Here is a 25,413-nt window from a genome sequence, read left to right as displayed (position 1 = left end):
TAAACATTTAGCTATCAACTGTAAGAACACACAGTTTTCCTGCAAAAAGTGCCGCGGTAAACATCATGAAAGTGTGTGTGTGAATCCCGCATCAGCTGTCTCCAGTGCAAAAAATAAGGAAACCGAAACATCGGCGGAAATTGTTCAAAATTCTTCTGCCAAAACTGGATCTAATATTATGCTTCAAACAGTGTATGCTAGGGCAGAAATAAGAACTGTATTGTGAGATGTCTTCTTGACGGCGGTAGCCAAATCTCTGCAATTCGAGAAGATTTATCAAGAAAATTACAGTTACCAGTGAAAGGAGAAACTGTTTTAAATCTGCATACCTTCGGTGAAAAGAACGGGAAACATTGGCGTCGAAAGAAAGTTGAACTTACGCTCCGAAATATTAATGACCCTGAAAAATCCATAAATCTCGATGTCATTGAAGTACCAGTCATAACAAATGCCGATATACGAGTACCAGATGTAGAAATCAAATCCAACCTCCAAGCATTCGGCATCACTTTGACAGACTGTGGTGGCGCCGATGGAATGAGTCATATTTCCGTTTTAATTGGCGCGGACATTATGTGGAAAATAGCAAGCGAAGAAATAAAAAGGATAAACAGAAATGCCGTAGCTATGAAAACCTTGTTTGGGTGGTGTATACAAGGCAAATTTCCTTCATCAGACTTTCAAATCCATGATGCGTGTTTAAACGTAAGTGTAGAAGAGAAACTTCTAAAAAGCGTCGAATCGTTTTGGGATATTGAATCTATAGGAATTAAAAATATTTCTGACGAAGAACAAAATGAAATGGCCATGCAAATATTTAACAACTCGATTACACAAAAGGGTAATAGATACGAAGTTAGACTTCCATGGAAAGATCAGAATGTGACTTTAAGAGACAATTTTAAGAATGCTGAAAGACGATTTTTAAATCTGATCGAACAATTTAAATCAAACTTGAACTTTTATGCACATTATAAAGAAGTGATTGACTATCAACTTAAGGAAGAAATCATAGAAAAGGTCGATCTTGGTACTCCATCTGGGAGACGAACTTACTACATACCTCACCGTGCTGTCATCCGTGAAGATCATAATTCTACAAAGCTTCGCATTGTTTATGATGCTTCTTCAAAGGAAAAAAATCTTGAATCTCTGAATGATAATTTACTACAAAAACCAAATCTTCTTCCTGAACTTTTGAAAGTTTTAATAAAGTTTCGACTTCATCGAATTGCATTTACATCAGATATTGAGAAAGCATTTTTACAAATTTCTGTTGCACCTGAAGATCGGGATTCAATGCGATTTTTGTGGATTGATGAGAATTCAAGTTTGAGCAATCCGAGAATTCAAGTTTATCGGATGTGTCGTGTAATGTTTGGAGCAAAATCAAGTCCATTTTTGCTGAGCGCTTGCATTAAGCATCATATAAAGAAAATTGAAGACATCCATCCCAGAACTGTAGAAATGTTAGAAAACTTCATGTATGTTGACGATTTTATTTGTGGATCAGATACGGAGGAGGAAGCTAGTCATTGATATAATGAAAAAGGCATCAATGACTTTGACCAAATGGAATTCTAATTCGGATACTGTAAAAAACCAGTATAAATCAAGTGACAACTTCGTTAGCTTTAAATTGCCTGACTGTGATTCCCCCTCAAAGATTCTTGGACTTCAATGGGATACAATTAAGGATATGTTCTGTTTTAATGCACAAGACGTTATTGATTTCATCCAGTCAAATGACCAAACAAAACGTTGTGTTTTAAAAGCTGCTTCAAAAATCTTCGATCCTGTTGGGTTTCTTGCTCCATATGTTATTCAAGCAAAAGTTCTGTTTCAGGATTTATGGCTGAAAGGTGTTGATTGGGATGAAATTATCCCACCAGAATTGCAAGACAAGTGGAATAAATGGTATAGGCAACTATGTGATCTACATAATATCCAGATACCTCGGTGGTATTTTCGTGATGTTGATGAAACGCCTGAAACACTGGAACTACATTGTTTTTGTGATTCATCTCAAAGTGCTTACGGAGCAGCAGTGTACATGAAATTCCGTAGCTTAAAATGTTGTGGAACAAGTTTAGTGATAGCCAAGAGCAGAGTGGCTGCCCTGAAAAAATTATCTTTACCAAGACTTGAGCTCATGGCAGCAGTGTTAGGTGCAAGACTTGTAACTACAGTCCGTGTGCATTTTACTCAAGCTAAGATTCATTTATGGACAGATTCTCTTATTGTGCTTCATTGGATAAAGAACTCACCACGGCGATGGAAAACATTCGTACAAAATCGAGTGTCTGAAATTCAAGACAAAACATCACGAGCATGTGGCATCATTGTCCTGGCTCAGATAATCCAGCCGATAAAATCACACGTGGTGTTAAAGTGAGTGATCTTGTAGTAGATCAAGTGTGGTGGCATGGACCTCCATGGCTTCATCAAGATGAAATAAATTGGCCTAAAGTGAACGAGCATTGTAACATAGTAGATAGTGCTGAAGAAAGAGTTGTGACTCAAGTTACTAGCAGTGTTCAACCTTTACAACCTGTGTTAAAAATAGAAAACTTAAGTGACTTAGGTAAACTTTTAAGAGTCACATCATATGTATTTAGATTCATTAATAATTTAAAGTCACAGAATAGAGTGATTGGTCCTGTGACCAAAAATGAAATATGTAATGCTATGTGTTATTGGATTATCTTATCACAAGGTGAGTATTTTTTTGAAGAGTTGAATGATGTTAAATGTAAAAAACCATTGTCTCATAATTCCAAATTGTTTGGGTTAAATTCAATAATGGATGAAAAGGGTTGTTTAAGAGTTGGAAGTAGATTAGTAAAATCATCATTAGATGTCGATGAAATTCAGCCTATAATATTACCAAATAATTATTTTTCTCGTTTAATTATTTTGAATTGTCATGAAAAGGTACTTCATAGTGGTGTAAATGAAACTTTAGTCCAAGTAAGAGGGAAATTTTGGATTTTAAAAGCTAGACGTTTTGTAAAATCTGTGTTACATGATTGTAGATTTTGTAAAAAATATAATGCTAAAGCTGGACATGAGATATCGGCTCCACTTCCAGCTGACCGAGTGGAGAAAGCTCAACCATTTGAGGTAAGTGGCATAGATTTCGCTGGCCCTTTGTATTTAAAGGATGGTGTAATGTATTTAAAGTATTTAAAGTGTATATTTCATTGTTTACCTGTGCAGTGACTCGAGGAGTCCATTTAAAATTGTTATCAAATTTAAGTACAGAGTGCTTCATTCAAGCCTTACGTAGATTTTTTGCACGTAGGGGTATTTGTAGAGTTATATATTCTGATAATGCTAAAACCTTTAAGACTGCTGATCGTGAATTAAAATATTTGTATAAATTATGTAAATATGAAAAGGTTCTAAATTTCCTTGGTAAAAATGGGTTTGAATGGAAATTTATTGTAGAAGGTGCTCCTTGGTGGGGCGGATTCTGGGAACGTTTGGTAAGATCTGTAAAAACTTGTTTAAAACGTATCTTAGGTAAAGCTTCTTTATATTATGAAGAACTGTATACTGTTTTAGTTGAAGTTGAAGCTGTTATTAATTCTAGACCTATAACGTATGTATACAATGAACCAAATGAACCTGATCCTCTTTCACCATCTCATTTTATAACTGGATCTAGATTAACTGTTTTGCCTTCACCTGAATCTAAACTAGAATCTACAAGATCTCAGTTGATTAAAAGATGGAAGCATAGGCAATTAATATTAGAACATTTTTGGAAAAGGTTTTATAAAGAATATTTGTTAGAATTAAGATCAGTCATGTTTTCAAAACCTCCAAAGAATTCTCCCGTGTTTAAAATTAATGATGTTGTACTTGTACGAGAAGATAATGTGAAACGCTGTAACTGGAAGATAGGTAGGATTAAGGAATTATTTCACGGAAGAGATGATAGAATTAGATCTTGTGAGATTCAGTTAGATAAGGGTGTTGTTAGAAGACCAATTGAAAGACTTTATAATCTTGAAGTTCAATAAAATTGATGCATCCGTTACGGATGCATGGGGGGGAGTGTTAAGTTTAGGATTGTGTATCCATAGATCGCCAATAGATGGCGGTAATGTTTGTTTGTAAAAAGAAACTGTGATGTCAATTATGTATATGTATCAGTTCGTCTTTGGTGTTCGTGAATAAATGTTGTGTGGAAGAACGCTCCTCTGTTTATTACTTTAACTGCGATCCAGTCTGATTTATTAGAGATTTACTCATATTTTGTTTAATAAGGAAGTTGCTGTATATACAATGAACTTTCATTTTTGGAAGAAATCAGAAGGCTGATTGATTTTGTTCTGAGATAGAACACTTAATTTGAGATTAACTGTTTATTTGTTAGTAATTTGAAACTGTTTTTTAGCACTTTTCTTTTGTTGGGCACTAAATTTGAAGCACTCTGTTCAGCTTATGAATCATCTTTTTCATTATCTATAGGAGTCATGTAGTCCTTGGTTCCATGAAGAGAGATCTTTTATCTTGATATTTTTTTAATCTCTGCTAGCTTTTTATTTAATTGCAAAGTTTTTTTGATGTTGCCTTGTTTTTGAAGAATAGTATTGCATTTTGGACATCTAAGTCATTTACACTTTTTATTTATTGTATTTTATGTACTTCCACTATTTATGTAATATTTTATGTACTTCCACTTGGTACGCTGAGTTCCAGAAGTTTATAAAAATTCACAGCAATGGGATTTTTTTGAATCCATTAAAAGCTTTTACAATTCTTGGATGTTGATTACCTTTACTGGTAAATTAATGTCTGCCCGAATTGAAGTTAAGAATTTTTTTTGATTAAATTACTGTGTAGTAATATATGTCAGATTCAATTCTTGAAGCTGAATGAGCTGGCTTTTCTCATAGGCATTTTAAATACAAACCGCTAAAACCAACTGAATAGTTTTAGTAGAAGTCACATTACAGTGTTCTGGGAAGTGATCTGGTTGGATTTTTGAATCACCCAAGGTCATGATGGGGATCAGATGGGGACAACATGGGGGTCAGATGATGTTAATAGCAGTTGCTCTGATAGGCTATCCATAATTGTCATTAGCACAGCATCAGTTCTGAGATGACAACAGCTCAGGAATGTCGTGTGGCAGTAGAAACTACTCTAAGTACAAAGATAGCTTTGCTATATGTAGTTTAGAACAACTTTATGCATAATGGTTCCAAACATTTATTAATTACTCATAAATGTCTGGCTTTTGACTCTTAAATCATTTGTCATCTTGCTTTCAGTTCTTCTGTGTTACAAATTAAAACTATTAAGTGCAAAGTGCATGTGTAAATGTTTTTGTGTATCCTTTTCGAGAGTCACAAAGAGGAAGAAATCACTGGAGAATTTCTGAGTCTAATGTGAAACAAATTAGTATTAAGGCAATTATATCCAGTCAAAAGATAGAAGGATGCCACCAATGTAGCATAGGGAAAATCCGAGATAATTATATCCCTTTTCTAGAAGACATTGCATTTTCCTTGACTGCAAAATAGATAGAAAATATCATCACAAAACTGAGTCATGATGATTCTGAACATATGTTTGAATTATTTAATTAGTATTAAATGTTAATCATTTACCACACTAAAAAAGTAAATATTTATATATATAGAAAAGTAAATATTTATATATAGGTAAATATTCATCTTTATTTTCTCATTCAGGCCAAGTCTCATAGTTGATGGAATTATTCTTTCAGATATATATATATTATTAACTATGCAGCAATTGCGCAAGTAGTAATAACTTGTTTTCGCACTAAACGAATTTAAGATCATACAACATTATATATATATATATATATATAGCTATAGAATATAACTGTATAGTGGTAACTTCAGATTCACAACAATTAGTTATTTAATGGAAGTATCTTTCCAGATTTGACATATTAATGGTAATAAGTGAAAAAGTTAAAGTTATGATATACTATAAAATTGACAACGCATTAATGATTGATAGTCAGTAAAACAGAAAATAAAGATCAAAGATCCCAATCATTTATCTCAATTGAGGAAAAAATTTCCAAAATTCTTAATAAAAACTCTTCATTATAAATATTAACAATAATACCAACTGCTTTTCATTGCAGGTCCTTCACTTTCTTGCATCTGCTAAAACATCTGAAGTGATTACGTATCTTATGCCTATGTTGATCCATTGTGCTTTATTGCAACTTGCTGAAGAAGGTTAGTTCAACTGTTATTGAAATAGCCATCAAATTATTTAAATAGTGTAAAATATAAGCTGAATTCCAAAAATGCTTTCTTTAAGTTGCATTTTTATGAGAAGAAAAGGGATATAATAATTTTTGAATAATGTATTTTTATTCATGTTCATTGCTTAAGTATTTTTGTTAACTGTACATTTATATATATTACATTATTTACTTATATATGTCAACCGTACATATTTATTATTATTGTAGAAGAATGTCCTCGTTCACTTCCTTTAAAACTAGAAGAAACTGCAATGAAAGCTGCTAAAGTAATGAGAAGTCCAGAGCCAAAGTATGAGGTATGAGTAATACTTTTTAATGAATCCTATATTACTATATTTTTAGAAGTATGTTTAATATTTCATGAAATAAATCATACACAGAAATTTACATCAAATTCTAAATTAACCATATTCAGGCAGATATCTATGCCATTATTTTACATCATACTGCTGAATATCTATTATATCAATCTTTTTTTAATACAGTGTTTTTAAGTGAGCAATGGGGTGAATTAATGCATCTGAATATTTAGTGTGGATCTGTATATCCGAGTATAGTCAAATCAAATTAATTAAATCCATTTTAATCCTAGTCCTCAATTTTTGGGACATAGTTTTTTCAATAATTGTAATTTGTTTTTGTAAAATCTGCATCTGTTTTGCAGGCATGTATATATTTAGTACCAGAGTATATATATTTAGTACCAGAGTTCTATAATTAAACACAGATAATATATGCACATTACAAATCTAAAAACACTATTTTAATTGCATATGATTTTCATGTACCAGTGCTTTGAAATTAGTAAAATAGAATATATATGTGTGAAACATAAACTTTTAAAATATTAAAAAGAATTCACACATTTTTCCATATGTGTGCACTGAAATTTTTCACATGAATCCTATATTACTATGATAACCTAAAATAAGATAACTAAATAACCTAAAATAAATAAATGATAACCTAAAATAAATAAATGATAACCTAAAATAAATATGATAACCTAAAATAAGAAAGCAAAAATATGTTTGTAATTTAATATTGTACAATTTTATATTAAAGCAATTACTGTGATAAAAAAGAAATAATAATAAATTTATTGAAAAATATAGTTTTTATTTAAAAAATCATAATATTAAGGGTTGAATAATTAATTAATTAAGCAGATTTCATAACTAAATTACACTTTTATATGTTTTACTTCAAGAAAAAACAAAAGCCATAAGATACTACTTTTCTTTTGGCAGACTCTGGCTTCTAAGAAATGCATATTTATTAAAATATATCTGTTAATAAAACAAGAGTTCATAAATTAGAACAACTGACTGCTAAAAGAAAAACCTATAAATTTTATTATTCAGAAAAAATGAATGCAATTTAAATGCCATTCACCAGAAACTAAAATGCATTTGAACATGATACTTTATCATTCATAACTTGGAGGAAAAATTAACTTTAAAACTTAAATTTTATAATAAAGTTTTTATATAATTTTATAATAAAAAATTTAAACTTAAATTTTATAATAAAGATTATTAAAAAAAATCTTTATTATAAAATTTACACGTATTTATAATGTTATTTACACTTCTATTCAATTAAATTGTGTTTGTTTTTAGGTAACTTAATGCATAAACATTATTAACATGATCATAAACAAACATTCTGATATCTAATACATGGACTTGTAAACTTGAATAAATACAAAAGGAAAAACTTGTAAAAGACATTAAACGGCAATGATTTTATGTTCTTAATCCCTTATAAATCGGCATTTCATATATGAAGTGCATGTTTAATTGTATAAAAATTCAATTTCATGATAGAAAGTCTAATTTGTAAAAATGATTTATGTTATACTAAGTATTGCTCTTAAGACTTTTAGAAAATATCAATTATAATTAATGATTAATTGTTTGCATATTAAATAAATCTCTTTAATAATTATTAGCATTAAAAGAAAATATTTTTAAACTTGTTTTCCTTATTGACTTCAAAAAATGCCTACAAAAATCAAAATTATGAACCCAAGGTAATAATATATATTATTTAAATTATCCAGTTTTGTATTAAATTTCAAAGTTGTACAAGTTTTCCAAAATGTAATACAATAAAAAAACTGAATATTTTATTTATAATAATTTTCTTCAAATCCAGCACTTGATATAAAAGTGAAGAGGACAATTAGTGAAATGAATATTTTCAAAATATTGATTGTTTGAAAAATGCACTAAATTTTTTTTTAAACTTCAGTAATGCCAAATTAAGTATTAAAGATTCAGTTTAGATGCTGAAAGCAAAATTGGCATAATCAAGTTTTATGGAGACCTGTAAATAATGTAGCAAGTGATTTTAATCTTTTAAGCTTCATAATATATGTGGCAACTACTCTGGTATAATTTGTTCCCTCTCATAACATATAAAACAATTATTTAACAACAAAAGGTCCTTTCTCACTGTCAGATCAAGTAATGAGATGAAACATGCTACCTCATTTTATTTTAGAAAAACATTTATTGCTATTGTTACAAATTTTATTATAAATGAAAATAATTAATAACTTGTCCCAAAATATCTTCTGTGCAATCCCAATTTTAACATTTATTCCTTCATTCTTTTACTCTGAGCATATTTTAGATGCTTATTTAAAGATTGTGTAATACTCAGATAGGCAAGAAAGGTGTAATTTGTTCCCTCATATACAAAGCTTCTTAATCATGGCAAAACCTTTATGCAAGTTGTCCACTATTTGAAAAAACACAGATTTTCTTAAGAGTGTCTCTACAATGCGGCTTTCCTATTCTTATGAAGCTCACTTTTTTGTATGAAAAGCAGCCTTTATAACAGTACTTTATAAGTTACTACCTAAGTAGCAAACTTTTGAATTCATTTGTTTTGCTATTTGATTAGCAAAAAAGTTTTTAATTTACTTAGTACATAACAGCATCTGACAAAGGTGCACTTTCCAGAAAAGTAGCTTTCTTCATGCTATAAATTGATCTGCACAAAGATGCAAACACCTTTATGTCACTTATAAAAATCTGCCATAATAGTAATTGTGAAACTTTGAACATAGACAAATTCACATAAAAGTACTAACATTATTATTAAGAAAGAATAGTAAACGTTATTGAAATGACACCATATGCTATTCTAACTTCACTGCGACATCAGTTTTTAAATCCTAAACATCTATATTATTATCTCTGAGATAGGTATTTTTGTATTAGTGAAATTGCATTTAATCTGTAACATTTTCAGTAGAAGCGATTACTTTATAATGCAGAAAGCTATATTAAATCAAGTTTAGTTTGTAAAATAAAAAAAAAGATGAATAAAATTTCATTAAATGAATGATTTTTTTATTTCATATGATAATACTTAAATATTAATAAATTATTATAAAATATATTAACATTTATTTAATAAACATAAGTTATAATATATACACATCATATTTTCAATTTATACAGGTATAGAACAATTTTTTGTAGAGTTTCTGCTTTTTTTTCCTTTTACAAAATAAGCTTTTGGTTTATACATTTTCATTGTTATGAATGAAAAGTGTCCTGGTCAGATATTAATGTTTTATTTATTAACGTTAATGATATTAATGTTATTATTAATGTCTTATAATAAGCATAAAATTTTATTAAGTATAATTGTACGGACTAAAATATACAAAACTTTTTTTTTTAATTTTAAAATACCATAGAACAAATATTTAAATTCATTTAAAATAGAACATTCACTTAAAATATTTTTGTAAGTGAAAGTATATATCTGTGCTCAGTGGTTGAAAAAAGGCAGCTTAAGAACTTTTATGACACAGTATATAATATGCACTATCATTGAAAGTGCAGCAGGCAACAGACAGAAAATCTTTGTACATAAAATAAAGATCAGTAGCTTTCATTCCAGATATTTTTCAAATTTATTGGTGTAACATCTAGATGTTTATTTCACATAGTTTTTATTGAATTTGTTGTTAAACAACACAAAATTATAAATATGAAAAACCCAATCATCAAACTCTTATCAGAAGTAATATACTCTTATCAGAATTACAAAGAAAATGAACTGCAGCTGATTATACAGATGTAATTAAATAACATCAGTACTCATCTATTGAATTGATCCACAGAGAAAACATTTTGCTTAGCATCATGATCATTTTACAAAAACAGCATTCAGTTAACGTTCAGTGCTATACATTGCATCACATGAAATTTATGAGCAGCAAATATTTTATTTAGTTTTCAAGCAAGCAAAGCGTTTAAGCAAATGTTTTATAGTTGTAAACTTGGCCTATAATGAATTAGAATAAAACTGAGAATGCTTTGCAAATATACATATCATAGTTTAAATATTTTGACTAAATGTGTATCATGCTTAATTTTTAGAGCTATCAAAGTGAGAATTTTTATAAATAACTACAGGGAAGGGAATGTAAATTAGCAGCATATGTTTTCCTTTGAAAATATCTAGCATGATACAAGAGACCTCTTCATTTACTTAAAGAATATAAATCTTAGGATGTTTAAAAAATACTGTAGTTCAAAATCATAGAAAAAATAATTTATTTTCAAAGTTTCAAGTTAAATTTGTAAGAGGGAGTCTTGTTTTGCTAAGAATATTAGTGTAAAATTATAATAAAATTTTACACCTAATTTTTGCCAGAGTTTTACAAAGGTTCGCTTAAAAATATCTATTTCATGGGAAATTAATGATTACATGTACAGGTTCTAGAAAGAATCTGAAAATTTCAAGTTAGCTTAGGAACTGTTATCATTCAATTCTCTTTAAATGCATTGTGGAATATGCCAGAGAAAATTTTTTTGTTATATTATTTACAGATTATCATAATAATGGGAAATATATCATTTCCTATCTTATTACAATTTATTTCTGTCACATTCGTAAACAATAAAAATTCAGACAAATATACCAAACAAACAACTATTGAAATCATAAATAATGTCAACAGTTGTATAACAAAAAGTCAAATTTTTTTAAGGCCTGGTATATTTAATATCCTGTTTACTATGACTCCATTTCCTCAGCAGGTTGCTATATTTTTTTTTTTAATTTACAAGCCAAATATCAGCAATTTCTTGGTTTTATACAAGCATTTCTATACATTTACTGTTTTTATTTATTTATTTTTTAAATATCTAGATTTATCAAAATACAAGATTTAATAAAATATTTTGTTCATAATAAATAAATCAAATATTTTATTTATTATTCATAAAAAATGAATATACATAATTCAAATAATTTAAGATATTTTGGATCAAATCGCTAACTTTTAAATAAATATTTTTGTGCAGTTCTCATAATCGATATAACTTTCAAGTTTTAATTTGGAAAATTATTTGTAGGTGTAATTTAGCTCATAAGGTAGGCTGTTTTTATTTCTCAGCATAATCTTCATAATATTTTATGCACTTGTTCCATCAGTTTATTTGTGCTGCAATGACAGCTGCATAAAATTCTTTGGGTTGCTGTCTTAACCACTTTAGGACTACATATTAAACAACTTCTATCTGCAAAACACCATCTGCTATTATCATCTGCAAAGCATTTGTCTCCAGGGTGATTTTATTTTAGTGAACCGAACAGATACAGATACTATTATCATCTGCAAAGGATTTGTCTCCAGGGTGATTTTATTTTAGTGAACCAAACAGATACAGATACTGATTCTAGTATACAGATTTATCTTTCTCAGATAAATTCCTCCACCCTCTGTGCTACTGAGTCTACCTCAATCTTAGCAAGATGCCCATTTTGTTTTCATCATAAACTCTGGAGAGGCACTGGGAAAATTTATCAACTTGCTTGTACACAGCTGCACATAACAAACACTTCTTTTCATAAATAGGAAACATTCCTTTATGAATATCTTTTGCAGGATCCTTCTAAGAAATTAATAACAGCCTTCTGCTGCTATCAGATTCATTGAGGTCAGCATTTTCAAACTGAACTACGCATATGCAACTGATACAACTAATAAAATGAATATCATGAATTAGGAGAGTTCTGCACCTATTTAACATACATGGAAAATAATCATTGCTCTTTTCAAATATATCATATAAATTTGTGACTGACTGAAAAGTTTTTTTCCTCATATTTTCCAAACACATGAATTTAGTGAGACAGAAGATAGTCTTGAAAACTATTTTATTTCAAAATCGATGAGTAAAATTATATTAGAAAAATCTCCAGTTAATTATTGGGATATATCAATTTTAACTGATGCACTCCTCTTTTTTATTGATTTGCAAATAATATTGTGATTAAAGAAATCTAAATTTTTGTGTAAATTGTTTAAAAATTGAAGTTTTGTTGATTGGATTTTCTGCCATTAACTTCGCTATTCATTCGAAATATTAGAACCTCCTAGTTATTGTTGATCGATTTATAAATCTTTCAAACTCATAACCACTCAACTTAATTTTTCCAAAAATAAGCAAACAAAAATGTTCACTGTTTTGAATATTTCTTGAGATTATGGTCACTTATTAGTTCTTGTAATTCACAACTGTATTTATTCTATGTTGGGCTTTTTGTTGTATTTCCCTTATTGAAACTTTGATTTTCGCAGCTTATATTTTGATATTTATTGTATATATTTCACTGTACGGAAATTTTGTGTATTTTGCTTTGCTTGAATATGTATTTGTAATTTTAACTACTGTAATTTCATGTTCTAAACTCTTTTCCAACATCAGTTTTAAGCTCATTTTAGAAAGCTGTTGCAGTAGAATCCCACAAACTCAACTCCCAATATCTCAACATTCTCTATAACTCGACAACTTTTTAGGAACTTTTTTAATATATCTCTACACCAAACAGAGCAAATATTACATACAGTACATATAATTATTATTTATGCGTATGTCTTTCCTGTTCTGTTTAAAGATTTGATTGTACTTTTTCTGTAATTTTTACTGTTTTTGCCCTGTGCCATTAATTTTTGGAACTGCCTAACAAATTTCAAGATATGTTGTAATACTTGGTAATGCTGTTTACTTCTTTTGAGAATACAGTCAGGTAGCAGCTGGCTGCGGGCTCACATTCTTTTCTGTTGTTGCGAAACATTAGGAGACTTGTCTGAAGTTTTATGACTGCATCTTATTGCAAACTAAACTCACACTCGTTTCTCAGTTCAGATCCAGATGTATAAGTATTAACATATTTTGGGGAACTTTTGATATTCTGTGAAATGAAAATGTCTTTTGAAAAGAAAAGAAAACAAATTAACGTAACAATAGAAATGAAATTAGATGCCTTAAAAAGACTGGACAAAGAGGAAAGTGTAAACAAAATTACCATTGATTTAGGTGTTGGATGGACTACTTTGATAGGGTAGAAAAAGAAGAGGTCTGAAATCAAGCCTTGATGTGTGAAAAGAGCATGTACGGATAGTTTTAAGGAAAGAAAAAGTATGAAAGTTGGTGAATACGAAGAAATGAGTGAGGCGCTTTATTTGTGGTTCAGGCAGCAAAGGAAACAGGGAATACCCATTTCAGGACCAATTTTACAAGAGAAAGACCTAAAATTTTATGATGAATTTCAAGAAGGAGAGCTTGGATTTACTGGTTGGCTCGACAGACAGTGCTGGTTGGCTCGACAGATGGAAAAAGCAGTACAGCATCAGGCAGTTGAACGTTTGTGGTGAAGAGATATCTGCTAACTTGGAAAATGCTGCAATATTCAAGGATAATTTCCACAAACTAATTGAAAAGGATGGCTTATCTGGAGATCAAATTTATAGTTGTGATGTTCAAATTTATAGTTGTATAGCTGAATTTTAACCCTTCAAAAACGCTGGTATCCAGGGAAGAAAAATTGGTACCTGGCTATAAAAGAAGTTAGGAGAGAGTCACAATCTTGGTATGAAGTAATGGCAGCCATAAGTTCAAACTAGCACTTGTAGGCAACTCAAAAATTCCCTGGGCATTTAAAAACATAAAAAAGTACACTAATGGAACCGAAACCAATTATGATCTTCCTATTTGGTACCGGAAATAGTCAAACACATGGGTGAATGGAGCAATATTTAATGATTGGTTTAATCAGTTCGTTCCATCGGTGGAGAAGTTTTTAAAATAAAAAAAAAAATCTATTAAGGAAAGCGATTCTCATTCTAGACAATGCCTCGTCCCATCCTGATGCAGAACAGTTATGAGGTGGAGATATAAAAGCCGTGTTTTTTCTTCCTCCTAATGTCACTTCAATATGTCAGGCAATGGAGCAGGGCGTTTTGGAGCACTGAAGAAAAAATACAGACGTAAACTTCTTTCATCTCTTATCCTAGCCATGAAGGAAGGTGTGATATGATAGAGAAACTGAAGAAAATAGGTATGTTGGATAGATAGCTCATTCTTGGAGTGAAATTGAGCAGACAAGCCTTGTTCGTTCCTGGAGATAAATTTGAGGAAAGCAGAGAAGAGACATAAAATTGTGAAATAGTTGACTTTCTTAAGAAAATTTCAGGCTTTGAAGAAGTTACTGATGGTGATATCGAAGAATGGATGGGGCAAGATAAAAATTGTGAAATTTTATCACATGCAAAAATAGTTGCACTGGTGAAAGACAATGTGGATAAAAATGAAGATAAATCAGAAAACGAAGAGATGGAAGAGCTAAAATGCTGACCCATTGTGAAAGACTGAAGGCTGCTGAAGGAATGTTCCGTTACAAGAAGGAGAAAGATGCATCTGATATGGATATTTTGTTCCTCTGTTGCCTACAGGAGAGCTGCATGACGACAGAATGAGAGTGAAAGACCATCACACTATATTTTTCTACCAAGAACTACAAATAACTTTTCTTCATTTTTGTATGTAAGTTTTTTTACTCAATTATCTTAGACTATTTGTTCTTTTTATAACTCCTATTATTCTAGAACTTGACATAAAAAATCAACATTAATTTAATTGTATGCTGTACTTTTCCATGTCCAATATTGTGTTACAAATGTCTAGAGTAATTTACAGTTAAATATTAAAAGTTCTGAAAAACCCGCCCTTTATTCTGCAAAACTCGACTTTTCGGGAACTCGACAGTCTCTCAGTCCACATTATGTTGAATTTGCTTATTATTAAGTAATATAATTATATTTCATGCTAGAAATATTTAAATATATTGCAGTGTGTATATATTAACTATATATAATAACTATATTAACAGTGTGTGTTTTGAAAGGATAGCATCTTGCTTACTGAAGTGTTTTGTAATTTTCTTGCATGGGTTTGTTATGAAATGTTTTACCAGAACCAAACAAAGCCTATTTAAAATTTTATTTTTGAAGGGTGTATTAAGATGTTTGTATCAAGCAGAAGTTATAGTAGCTCAAATTCAGTCTGTGAGCACAAAATTTGGCTTGCTATGCAACTTGGAAGAAATGCAATCTAAAGCCACTGAGAGTATGCAAGAAATGACTCGATCATCTTCAATGGAAGGAGTTTCTTCATCTTGGAAATCAAGCCTAAAAGATTCAGAAAAGGCCTCAGAACAGAAAGAAATCCGTAAGTTCGTCTTGGATCTTCTGGATAGTTATGAAGTTGATGTACCAGGTGCAGGAAAAGGTGTTGTAGGAAAAAGAATAAGACATTTATTTGCTGAAGCTCAGAGAGTAAGTTTTTTTTTTCTTCGTAATAAACCTCTTCCTTTGCATTTTTCAAAATTTTGCTTTTGAAGAACAATGTTCCCCTTTTTTAAATTTATTTATATTTGATAACAATATTTGTGACTTATGTTTTTACATTTAGCTTAGAAAGGGAGATTAAAGTTAAGTATCAAATCAAAGAAACGAAAAATAGTTAATGAAAGTCGGGGAAAGACAAGAAAGTTTTAGAAAGACAACTACATCCATTTTTTTAAATAATAATTTGATTTTTTAAACAACAATCAATATTCAAAAACTGCCATCTTAGAAAAAAGAAAAACTAAAAGTTATTTTAATCTTAGCTTTTCTTTCACAAAATATTTTACTTGTCCCTTACCAGATACAATATACAGTCAAAAGTCGTTAATCCGGACTCGTCGGGACTTCGGCGATTCCGGGTTATCGATTTTTCTGGATTATAGGTCATCAGTTTAAATCTCGTAAAATGGCATGCAGAAATTCTAAAATTAAAAATATGAAACCGTAATTTATGAAAATAAAGAACAATTATGATCTAAAGAGTATCAAAATTTACAAAAAGAAAAAACTTAATATTTATTTGTTTACTTTATTAAACATTTCCTTCAATGTAAGTTGCTTCGTTTCATGTGATAATACTTTCTCTTTAATTCTATTAAACAGACATAATTTCTTGTTTAGTTACAAAGTTCCGCTGTTCAAGTACTATAATTGCTGTGTTGAGAATACCGACTAATTTGTCAATCGAAATGTTTTCGTTTTCAATAACCTCTCTGTCACCTTCTTCATGTCTTTATCCATTTTTTGCAGCAATTCCATTTTTTGTTTGATGGACATCGAAACATACTTTCATTTTGTAGATCCTTTGGGTGCTCCAGCATCGGAAATTCTATTTGACATAATTGAAAGTTAAAGTTTACTTTTATAAAATTGCTCTTACAGTCTGAAAAAAGTAATAAGCCGGATCCAGTTCAAATATTAATCAACAACGCAATTATCAATATTAACTGAAATAGATAATTAGATAATTTTAGCTTATACCGTCTGCTATACATTAAACGCGCACACGAAAACGTATTCTGCACTTGCGCACACGCATATACGCAGTCGTAAAGGTCTTACGCGCATGCGTAAACGCCTATGCGCATGTGTCAATGCGGTGCATGCGCAGGTATTTTAGCTTTGAGGTCCGGATTATGGGTGTCCGAATTAATGACTTTTGACTGTAATTATATCCTTCACCTGCTAATGAGTTGCCTTTCATTTTTTTATTACTGTAATTTAGAAGCATAGCTGTTCTGTCATCTTTTTATATAAAAGTGTAATTTTGCTTCAAAAATGACTTATGTAATTTAGAAGTCATTATACTGTAGAATTGTGCATTAAAATAAATAAGCATTTTAATTACATATTTTTTCTATCTAATGTATTTTTAGCTTTTCAGTTTCATTTTAGTATACTATATAATAAAGTTTATTATGAATATATTGTCATAAATTTAAAATGAAGATTTTCACAAAATTTTATATTTCTTTTAAAGAAATTCTTACCAATTATTTTGAATGATTTAGACTAATAATTTTCATATGTATTTCTTTGACATTAGATGCTAGGTGAAATAGAGGAAAATTTAAGCTGTTAATTTAGTTAATACAGTAGAAAATCTGAAAGCTGGATATCCAAAATCCAGGCCTATGGATCACCAGCAACTTCCCCTCCCCCCATAATTTTTTGGCATGCTTTACACATGCACATTTAATACTTTTTTCATAATAAAACATGGGAGATAATTTTATAATAAACTTTTATAGTTTTGATTCCAACTTGGAGAATCATTATTTATTACCTTTTGTTTTCATCACTGTATGATTTTTAGCATATGACAGCTTGAAAAATGACTTGTGCAGTGATATCGGAACTTTTTTTTTAAATATTAGTAACTCGACACCAACTTTATTAAACAACCGTAGTACTTTTTAAGTTGACATTATGCTTAACAGGGATTACAGACTTCAGCTAACTGGGCTGTGAAGTGTAAAGTGTGTTGGCAAGGAAAAACTGGGCAATTTTTTTTTTTTTTTTTTTTTTTTTTTTTTTTTTTTTTTTTTTTTTTTTATCCATATAAAAAAACAAAACCAAAAAAAAAAAAAGATTTTATAAACAGTACTTAAAGGTCAAAAGTTTATATTTTATGCTGTTTGAATTGTGAATAGCTGATCTGTTATTCAAATAAGCCCGGGACCAGCGGCAGAGCTGTTGTGGCCACACCAGGCAGCAGAATTTAGAAAACACAAAATTTTAAGAATTTAGAAAAACACCGAGCAACAAAATTAAGGGATGGCAAAATGATTAGAATTTAGGGAGGGCACTGGTATGCAAAAATGTTAGGCAGGCACTTAGCAGCAGAATTTAGGACATGCAAAGACTGTAAAATGTCTGGTGTCAGTCCTGGATAAACCTAAAGAATGTGTGGGAATTCATTTATTCATCACCCTGATAAGTCTTAAGCATGTGGATGAAATAGGCAAAAGTAGATTAACTTCCTCAGCATGCGATAGAAGCAAGACAAAATTTAGGGAACAGCATGTCTTTAATTTCCAATCTTGTGATACATCACCTGTAGTGTATAGAAGACGCTAAGTTTTACGATGATAGCTGTGAATTTAAAGGTGTTTTAGGTATCACAAACAAAAAGTAGTTTTTTCCAATTAATGGAATTTGTGAAGAAATGATAAACATATGTAAATGATATAACAAAATTTTCCATTGACCATGCCCCAGTCATTAGTCAGCTATCAAAATTGACACCAATAATCAACAATGAAGAAAGTGCCAAAGAGGTAACTGAGAATGAAAAAATTGCATTTGAAAATTTAGTGAGAATTCTTGACCATTATTTCATATTCAGGACATAAGAAGGAAACTGTGACAAGAAATTATATATGTGTATAGAATTAAAAAGGAAATATTCATACAAAAAACAAATCAACTTGAACAACTTACATTGATTTTTTTTTTTTTTTTTTTTTTTTTTTTTTTTTTTTTTTGGGTACCCTTAGGATTATGAATGCTTCATTACTTCATAAACCATTATTTCATATTTTTTTATTTTATAATTTCTGCATGTCATCTTGCTAGATTTAAACTTAAACATCATATTAGACCTAATATCCTTAAAATCCCAAATATGAAATCACCGAAGTCCCGGTTATCCGTATCTCAGACTTTATACTGTAATAATGCAGTTGACTATACTAGAACGACCCACAAGGAACTCCCATCTGATCTTCCGTAAGTATATTTTCTATCATGTAAAGCAGCCATTTGATACAGATTTTTTTTTTCCAAAATTGCTAAATCATTTAAATATTTGACTAAATTTATTATATGCATGGTAGAGAGTTAATTTCTAATACAATCTCATGTTCAACATCTGTATTCTAGATTGCAGCCTGTTGAGATTACAACATATTCAGTGTTTGTCTTAGTTTCATCTCTGGCTCATTACTAGTGATTATCTTTATCGGTGTAATTGCATTTGATGCTTTTTGTGTACTAAGAATATTAATCAAGATAAATTATCTCTACAGGCATCACACTTAATTCTCGATGAGAAACCTCTAGCAGCTCCCTCAACACCCACTGAAAGCAATGACAATCATTCTACTGTTTCTGAATTCCCTGCACCGTCTGGTAAGGAATTTATTCTCAGAACATCTATGTGTCGGCCTCCAGGTTGTGCAGTCACCCCTCAACGCATGTATTGTGTTATCACACGAGAGGAGTTTCGGCTGGCTGGTGCATTCAGTGAAGATACAACTTTTCTATGATTGCACATTTTTAATTATATAAGAGTACTTTTTCTATGCGGATGTTGGTTATATAAACAATTATACATTTTTGTTTTTATTTTAATAGGCCTGTAAAGCTATGTATCAATTCCACAAATCTAACTATGTGAATTACTTTTAATATACAATACATAATTTTTCTAAATAGGTTAAAAATATACTAGAGAATGCAGACTATTCTAAATCCATTTTCAGTTTTATTACTGTTCCTATTGCTTAATGAATTTCTATATTTAAATCTTTAATGCTTAAGAATCACTGTTATTGCATAAATCTTTTGTTATTAATTTCTTGGGCTCCATGTTTTTATTAAATTTTTGAGTTTTGTTAAATTTACTAAAAATGGCAAGTTAATATTTTTAAATTGATATTTCATAAATGAGTAATAAATTTATTTTTATAAATTCAGTCTTTTAACTTTATCTTATGTTACTCTGCATGTACAATAATGGTTAGGAATAATTAATATAATTACTTTTTGAGAAATTAAGAAAGGAATTATCAGAAAAGTTTAGAAAAGGTGGTAACTCTTGATTATTCTCAAAATTTAACTTTAAATAACCCTATATTATAAAATATGTAAACTATTCACCCATTAAAAGGAAATTAAATGGTGTAATATAAGATAAGCTTCAAAGCCATATCAATATGTACATCATATATGAATTACCTGTGTGCAAAATGAAAATACAGAAAAGTCTTTCAGAATTTGTAGATATCATTTTACTTTAAATTTTACTCAATTCTAAATTAAAAACTGAAAAAAATGCACATATAATTTTAATGAACTAGACATTAAAATGTATCATGAAAACAATATAATAAGAAAGAATTTTGAATTGTTATAATTAAAACTGAAAACGCATTTATTTATCTGTATTTAAATATTCCAATTTTATCTATATATGAAACAGTTTTCCTATATTTTTTCAGTCAAGACTGCATTTTAAATCATTTAGAAGTTTTCTATGGTTTTTTTTAAAACCCTCATAGTCTCAAACTAAAAAATAATAAAAATTTGGATGCTAGCTTTCATTTGTTTGTTTTGTTTTATTTGCAGTTTTCAAGTAAATTCAGTAATTAACTTCCTTGACATATTAAGCTATTGTTAGTTTTCCCCTAAGTTCTATTTCATATTCTGATGCAAGAAAATGTTATGAAGAATTGGAAAAGATATTTCATACTAAAATATTCTGTACACTGTTTTTGCTTAAGATAACAAAAAGTTAACTTGAATGTGAAATACGTGGCAGATTCATTATTTATTAAAGTATATGGTTTTAGATAGAATTTGGTGAATAATGTAATTTAATTATGAATTTCTTCCATTTGTCCAGTTTATCAGGGAGAAAAATTTCTTGGTTATTTATAAAACAGCTGGAATAGTTTTGGCAAGAAAATTAAATCTACATTTAGAAGACATTTGTTATCATTATTTTAGTTCTGTTGATTGAAAAAGTACCATTTATGTATGTATTAATGTCTGTGGTTCCTAACTTAGCAGCAGATACGAGAGAGGAGAACGAGAATCACGTGACCTAGCATTGCTTCTTCATTGGTTAGAATTTGCATGAGCATAAAATCACTTTCTTTGATGATTTAACGAAATTATGATAATTAAGTTCTAATTAAATGCAATGTAAGTACTGAGGCTGTGCAATATTGGTTGGAGAATAAATTTTGGCCGAGCATAAATCTTAGAATTTTCAGTACCTTTCAGTAACTGTAAAAGGGGCGGGAGATCACATGGTCTAATTGAAAGTTTTCCAGGGAAGTCGAACGATTCACAATACACAAGTTAAACTTATTTGCACAAAGTCCATTTGTTACATAGTCCAAAAACGTGCAAAATTTTACATATTCAATATTAAATAATACAAAAAGAAACTAGAAAATATTTACACTATACACACATTCACCATTTCGAGTGATGATGAATGGAGCGTGGTCGCTTGACTTTACTTTCAATTGTAGGGTTGTAGTTTACAAGATTTTTTATGCCTTCATTTTGAGAATTGTTTATACTATTAAAGAAGTTATGCGCCGTGATGAGAATTTGATCTTGAATTTCCGGGTTTTTTAAATCTTCGTAGATAATTGTGTTTCTCACAAACCATGGGGCATTTGTAATTGACCGCAAAACTTTATTTTGCAGAATGCTGATTTTCTTCCGGCTTGTTTTACTTGCAGTTGCCCAGGACGGGACGGCATATAGTAAAATAGTACGTATAAGGGTCAGATAAAGTGTACGTTTCGTACTTAATTTCAGTTTGGAATTTCGCCCTATTAATGCATAAATTGCCATAAATGCGGCATTTGCTTTATTTGTGATGTAATCAATATGTTCTTCGAACGTGAGCTGATTATCTATGTGAACGCCCAGATATTTGTATGAATTTGCATTAATGGATAGGAATGTTGTTAATTCGAATATCAATTTCCACAGGGAAGAATTTTTTGTACCTTCTCTACAGAACTATGCAACATTTTGCAGGATTTAGCTTGATTTTCCAGGTCTTACACCAATTTTCTATAATTTTCACTTGCTGCTTTAGCTTATCAATAGCGTGCTGTGGGTTGAGTGAATTAGTTAAGATGACAGTATCGTCTGCGTATTTAAGGACTTTAGAATTTTCTGGGTTGGGCATGTCGTAAACATATATATTAAAATTTCTCGGAGATAAAACTGAACCTTGAGGCAACCCTCTTTGAATATTTTTCGTAGATGACAAAGTATCTCCACGTCTTACTTGAAATGATCTTTCTTCCAGGTAAGAAATGAGGAGTTTGAGAAAACTACTTGGGAGCGAGAATCTGGCTGATTTGTAAATTAGTCCTGCATGCCACACTCGATCGAAAGCTTTTTTGAAATCGAGGTAGCTCCATTTTTCTTATGAATTCTACCAAATTTAAGATTTGATGGGTGGTTGAATGTCCTTCTTTAAATCCAAATTGCTGTTTATCAATATCGTTAATTTGCGCAATGTAAGGAAGCCTTTCACTTATTATCCTCTCGAAAACTTTACTGATTGCTGGTAACAAGCTAATCGGACGATAAGAAGTAATTTCCTTCGGGTCCTTTCCTGGCTTGATGAGCATTATGACAATTGAGTGTTTCCACTGTTTGGGAAAATAGGTCAGTCTAATGCATGCGTTGAAAAGATTTCTGAGAATGATTATACAGTTATTAGGGAGGGCTTGAAGAGTTTCATTATTAATCTTATCGTAGCCTTTCGCTTTTTCCTTTTTGAAGTTTTTGATTATATTTTTAATTTCCATAGTCGAGGTGAAGTTTACAAAATTAGAGTTTCTTTTTAAGAGAATTTCTTCGACTGTGTTGTTTATTGTGTATTCAAACTCTAAATTTTCTTCTGCGTGTTTTTCGTAGACTTTTTCTAAGTTCGAAGCCATAGCCTCTGCAATTTCTTCTTCCGAGTTTTTGATTGTTCTTGAAGTGCGGAGTGACTTTGCAATTTTCCAAACTAGGTTTGGCTGTAATTCCATGTTTTCCATAAGGGAGTCCCAGTTATTCGAGCGGAAATTAATTATATCCTGAGAGATTTTCCTGTTAAGATAATTTACATGAGCTTTAATTCTTGGACAACGTGTAAGCTGCCATCGTTTTCTTTGCCTGTTTCTTTCTTTTATTAGATTGAGAATAATCTGAGGGAGCTTCTGCGCAATATTGTTTTTAAGGGTATAGGTAGGCATGGAAATAGCATTTTGAATATTCTTGTTAAGCTTACTGATTTCTTTTTCAATATCTTTGGGATTATTTATACTTTTGAACTAATTAAATGAACTAATTAAAGTATTTTATTTATACTTTAATTAGTTCATTTTTATAAATAACCCAATTTACTTGTACTCTAGGTTTGATCAGCGGTGGGTAAAACCCATAAAAGTCAAATTTAATCGGATAGTGATCAGAAGTGAGTTGTTCGATGACTTGCAGATGTGGGGTGGTGTTGACATTTTTGAGAATAACTATATCCAAAATAGATGCTCTTCCGTCATAGTGATACCTTGTGAGGATGTCTGGGGCTATAATTCGAATATCAGAGTTATTTGCATAGTTGTTCAAAATATTACCATTTCTTTTGTTAGAACGGCAATTCCAATTTGTATGTTTTGCGTTAAGATCACCCGCAACAACTGTGGGGTATCTAAAGCTTGTTAAGGCGTTCAGATCATTGTTGCTGAGAGTGTTGCTTGGAGGATTGTACACAGAAATGAACAGAAAGGGTTCATTGAATCCCGTGTAAATGAGAGCTGCCGTGTTTTCAATACTTCCGGTGTTATGCACTTCGAAATTGGTATTCTTAATATGGTTTTTGATGAGTATTGCTGTGCCGCCTCCTCTATTATGATATCTGTCCGTCCTGATAGTGCAATATCTTGGGATTCTAAATCTGTTACTGGGAATTAAGTGGGTTTCGTTAATCATCATTACATCAATGTCGTGAGAATTTAGGTAGTTGATTAATTCATCTTTTTGTTTGAGAATGCCATTGGCATTAAAATACGAGACTTGAGAAAACTTGTAGTTGCAATAAAATTTGGGTTATAGTTTTGAGGCCTAGAATTCATAGTTGAGGTTTATGAAATATTCAAACACAGTCATTCCGACTTCTAGTTTCTCCATTATAGTTTTTGCAGCCTTGAATTTCTTAAAAAAAATCTTTAATTTGAGTGAATTGTTTTTTAATCCATTCGAAGAAGTTAGGTTCGTTCTGATTGGTGTTTGCCCATGAGGGCGTGTCAGGGATTTCCTGCGGGTTTTGACTTGGTAGTTTTGGAAAGTCTTCTGACTTTAATTTAAATTCTTTTCGTTTTGCATTCTTTTCATTTCTTTTCGAATTTTTTACTCCTCTATTTATTTTTTTTAATGTTCTCCGGGTTTTTACAATAACCGCGATAAGACGACACATGATCTAGTCCGCAAAGGACACAAATTGGTGGATCCTTTCCTTTTGTAGACTTGCATAAGTAAGTTTCATGTGGTTGGGTGCATTTTAGGCATCTGGGAGTATAGTGACACAAGTCCCTGGTGTGGCCGTACCGTTGGCACTTATGGCATTGTACGGGACCTGGCCTCGATTTATAATTTGTCATAATGATGTCTAATCCACGTAATTTTTTCAGTTCGAATATTTTCTTACCAGTCTCGTTTCCTTGCACCTCAACAACAAAAACTGGTAAATTAATTTTTTCTCCTTCCCGTATTGCGGTGATTTGCCTTATTTTTAGAATTGGGATGCCTAAATTTTGTATCTCCTGCTGAAGAAGCTCAATGTTAGTAGTTGCTGGCAGTCCTTTTATAACAGATTTGATCGGTTTTTTAGAATTCATCTGATACGTGTGGAAGGGTACCCCATGCACCTTCAAAAATTCTGTGACTTATCTATAGTGCTCTCCATCAAAACACATATAGTCAGCCGTCCACCTCTGAGGTTTCCTGTGTAATTTTTTACACCTAGTTCCTCAATTTCGTCTTTGAGCTTATCCCAGTTTCCTTGGAAATCAGCTAGAACTATTGGGGGGATGTGTCCCGCTACTTTTTTAGGTAACTCAAATGGGGCTTCGTTTGAAGTCTCGGCATCCATGTTTACCTCGTTATTTAGGTTTTCAAA

At 30.6% G+C, this 25,413-nt stretch overlaps 1 protein-coding gene across 2 annotated transcripts in view; it reads left to right on the top strand.

Annotated features, from left to right (window-relative positions):
* Positions 1-21,200, top strand: part of Rab3GAP1 (RAB3 GTPase activating protein subunit 1) — a 391,448-nt gene extending 370,248 nt beyond the window's left edge. For both annotated transcript variants that reach the window (XM_085816530.1, XM_085816531.1), the window contains exons 22-25: positions 6,137-6,233; positions 6,473-6,561; positions 15,594-15,917; positions 19,520-21,200. In XM_085816530.1, the coding sequence (XP_085672656.1) occupies positions 6,137-6,233; positions 6,473-6,561; positions 15,594-15,917; positions 19,520-19,759 (750 nt within the window). In that variant the 3' untranslated portion in view covers positions 19,760-21,200. The remainder of the gene's footprint in view (positions 1-6,136; positions 6,234-6,472; positions 6,562-15,593; positions 15,918-19,519) is intronic.
* The last annotated feature ends 4,213 nt before the right edge of the window (positions 21,201-25,413 follow it).

The sequence above is a fragment of the Stegodyphus dumicola genome, chromosome 5 (assembly GCF_044657685.1).
Source record: "Stegodyphus dumicola isolate Sdum_Otavi_A_Nest chromosome 5, ASM4465768v1".
NCBI lineage: Eukaryota > Metazoa > Arthropoda > Arachnida > Araneae > Eresidae > Stegodyphus > Stegodyphus dumicola.
The sequence above is the reverse complement of the archived record's forward strand: the minus strand, read 5'-3'. Positions and strand labels throughout refer to the sequence as shown.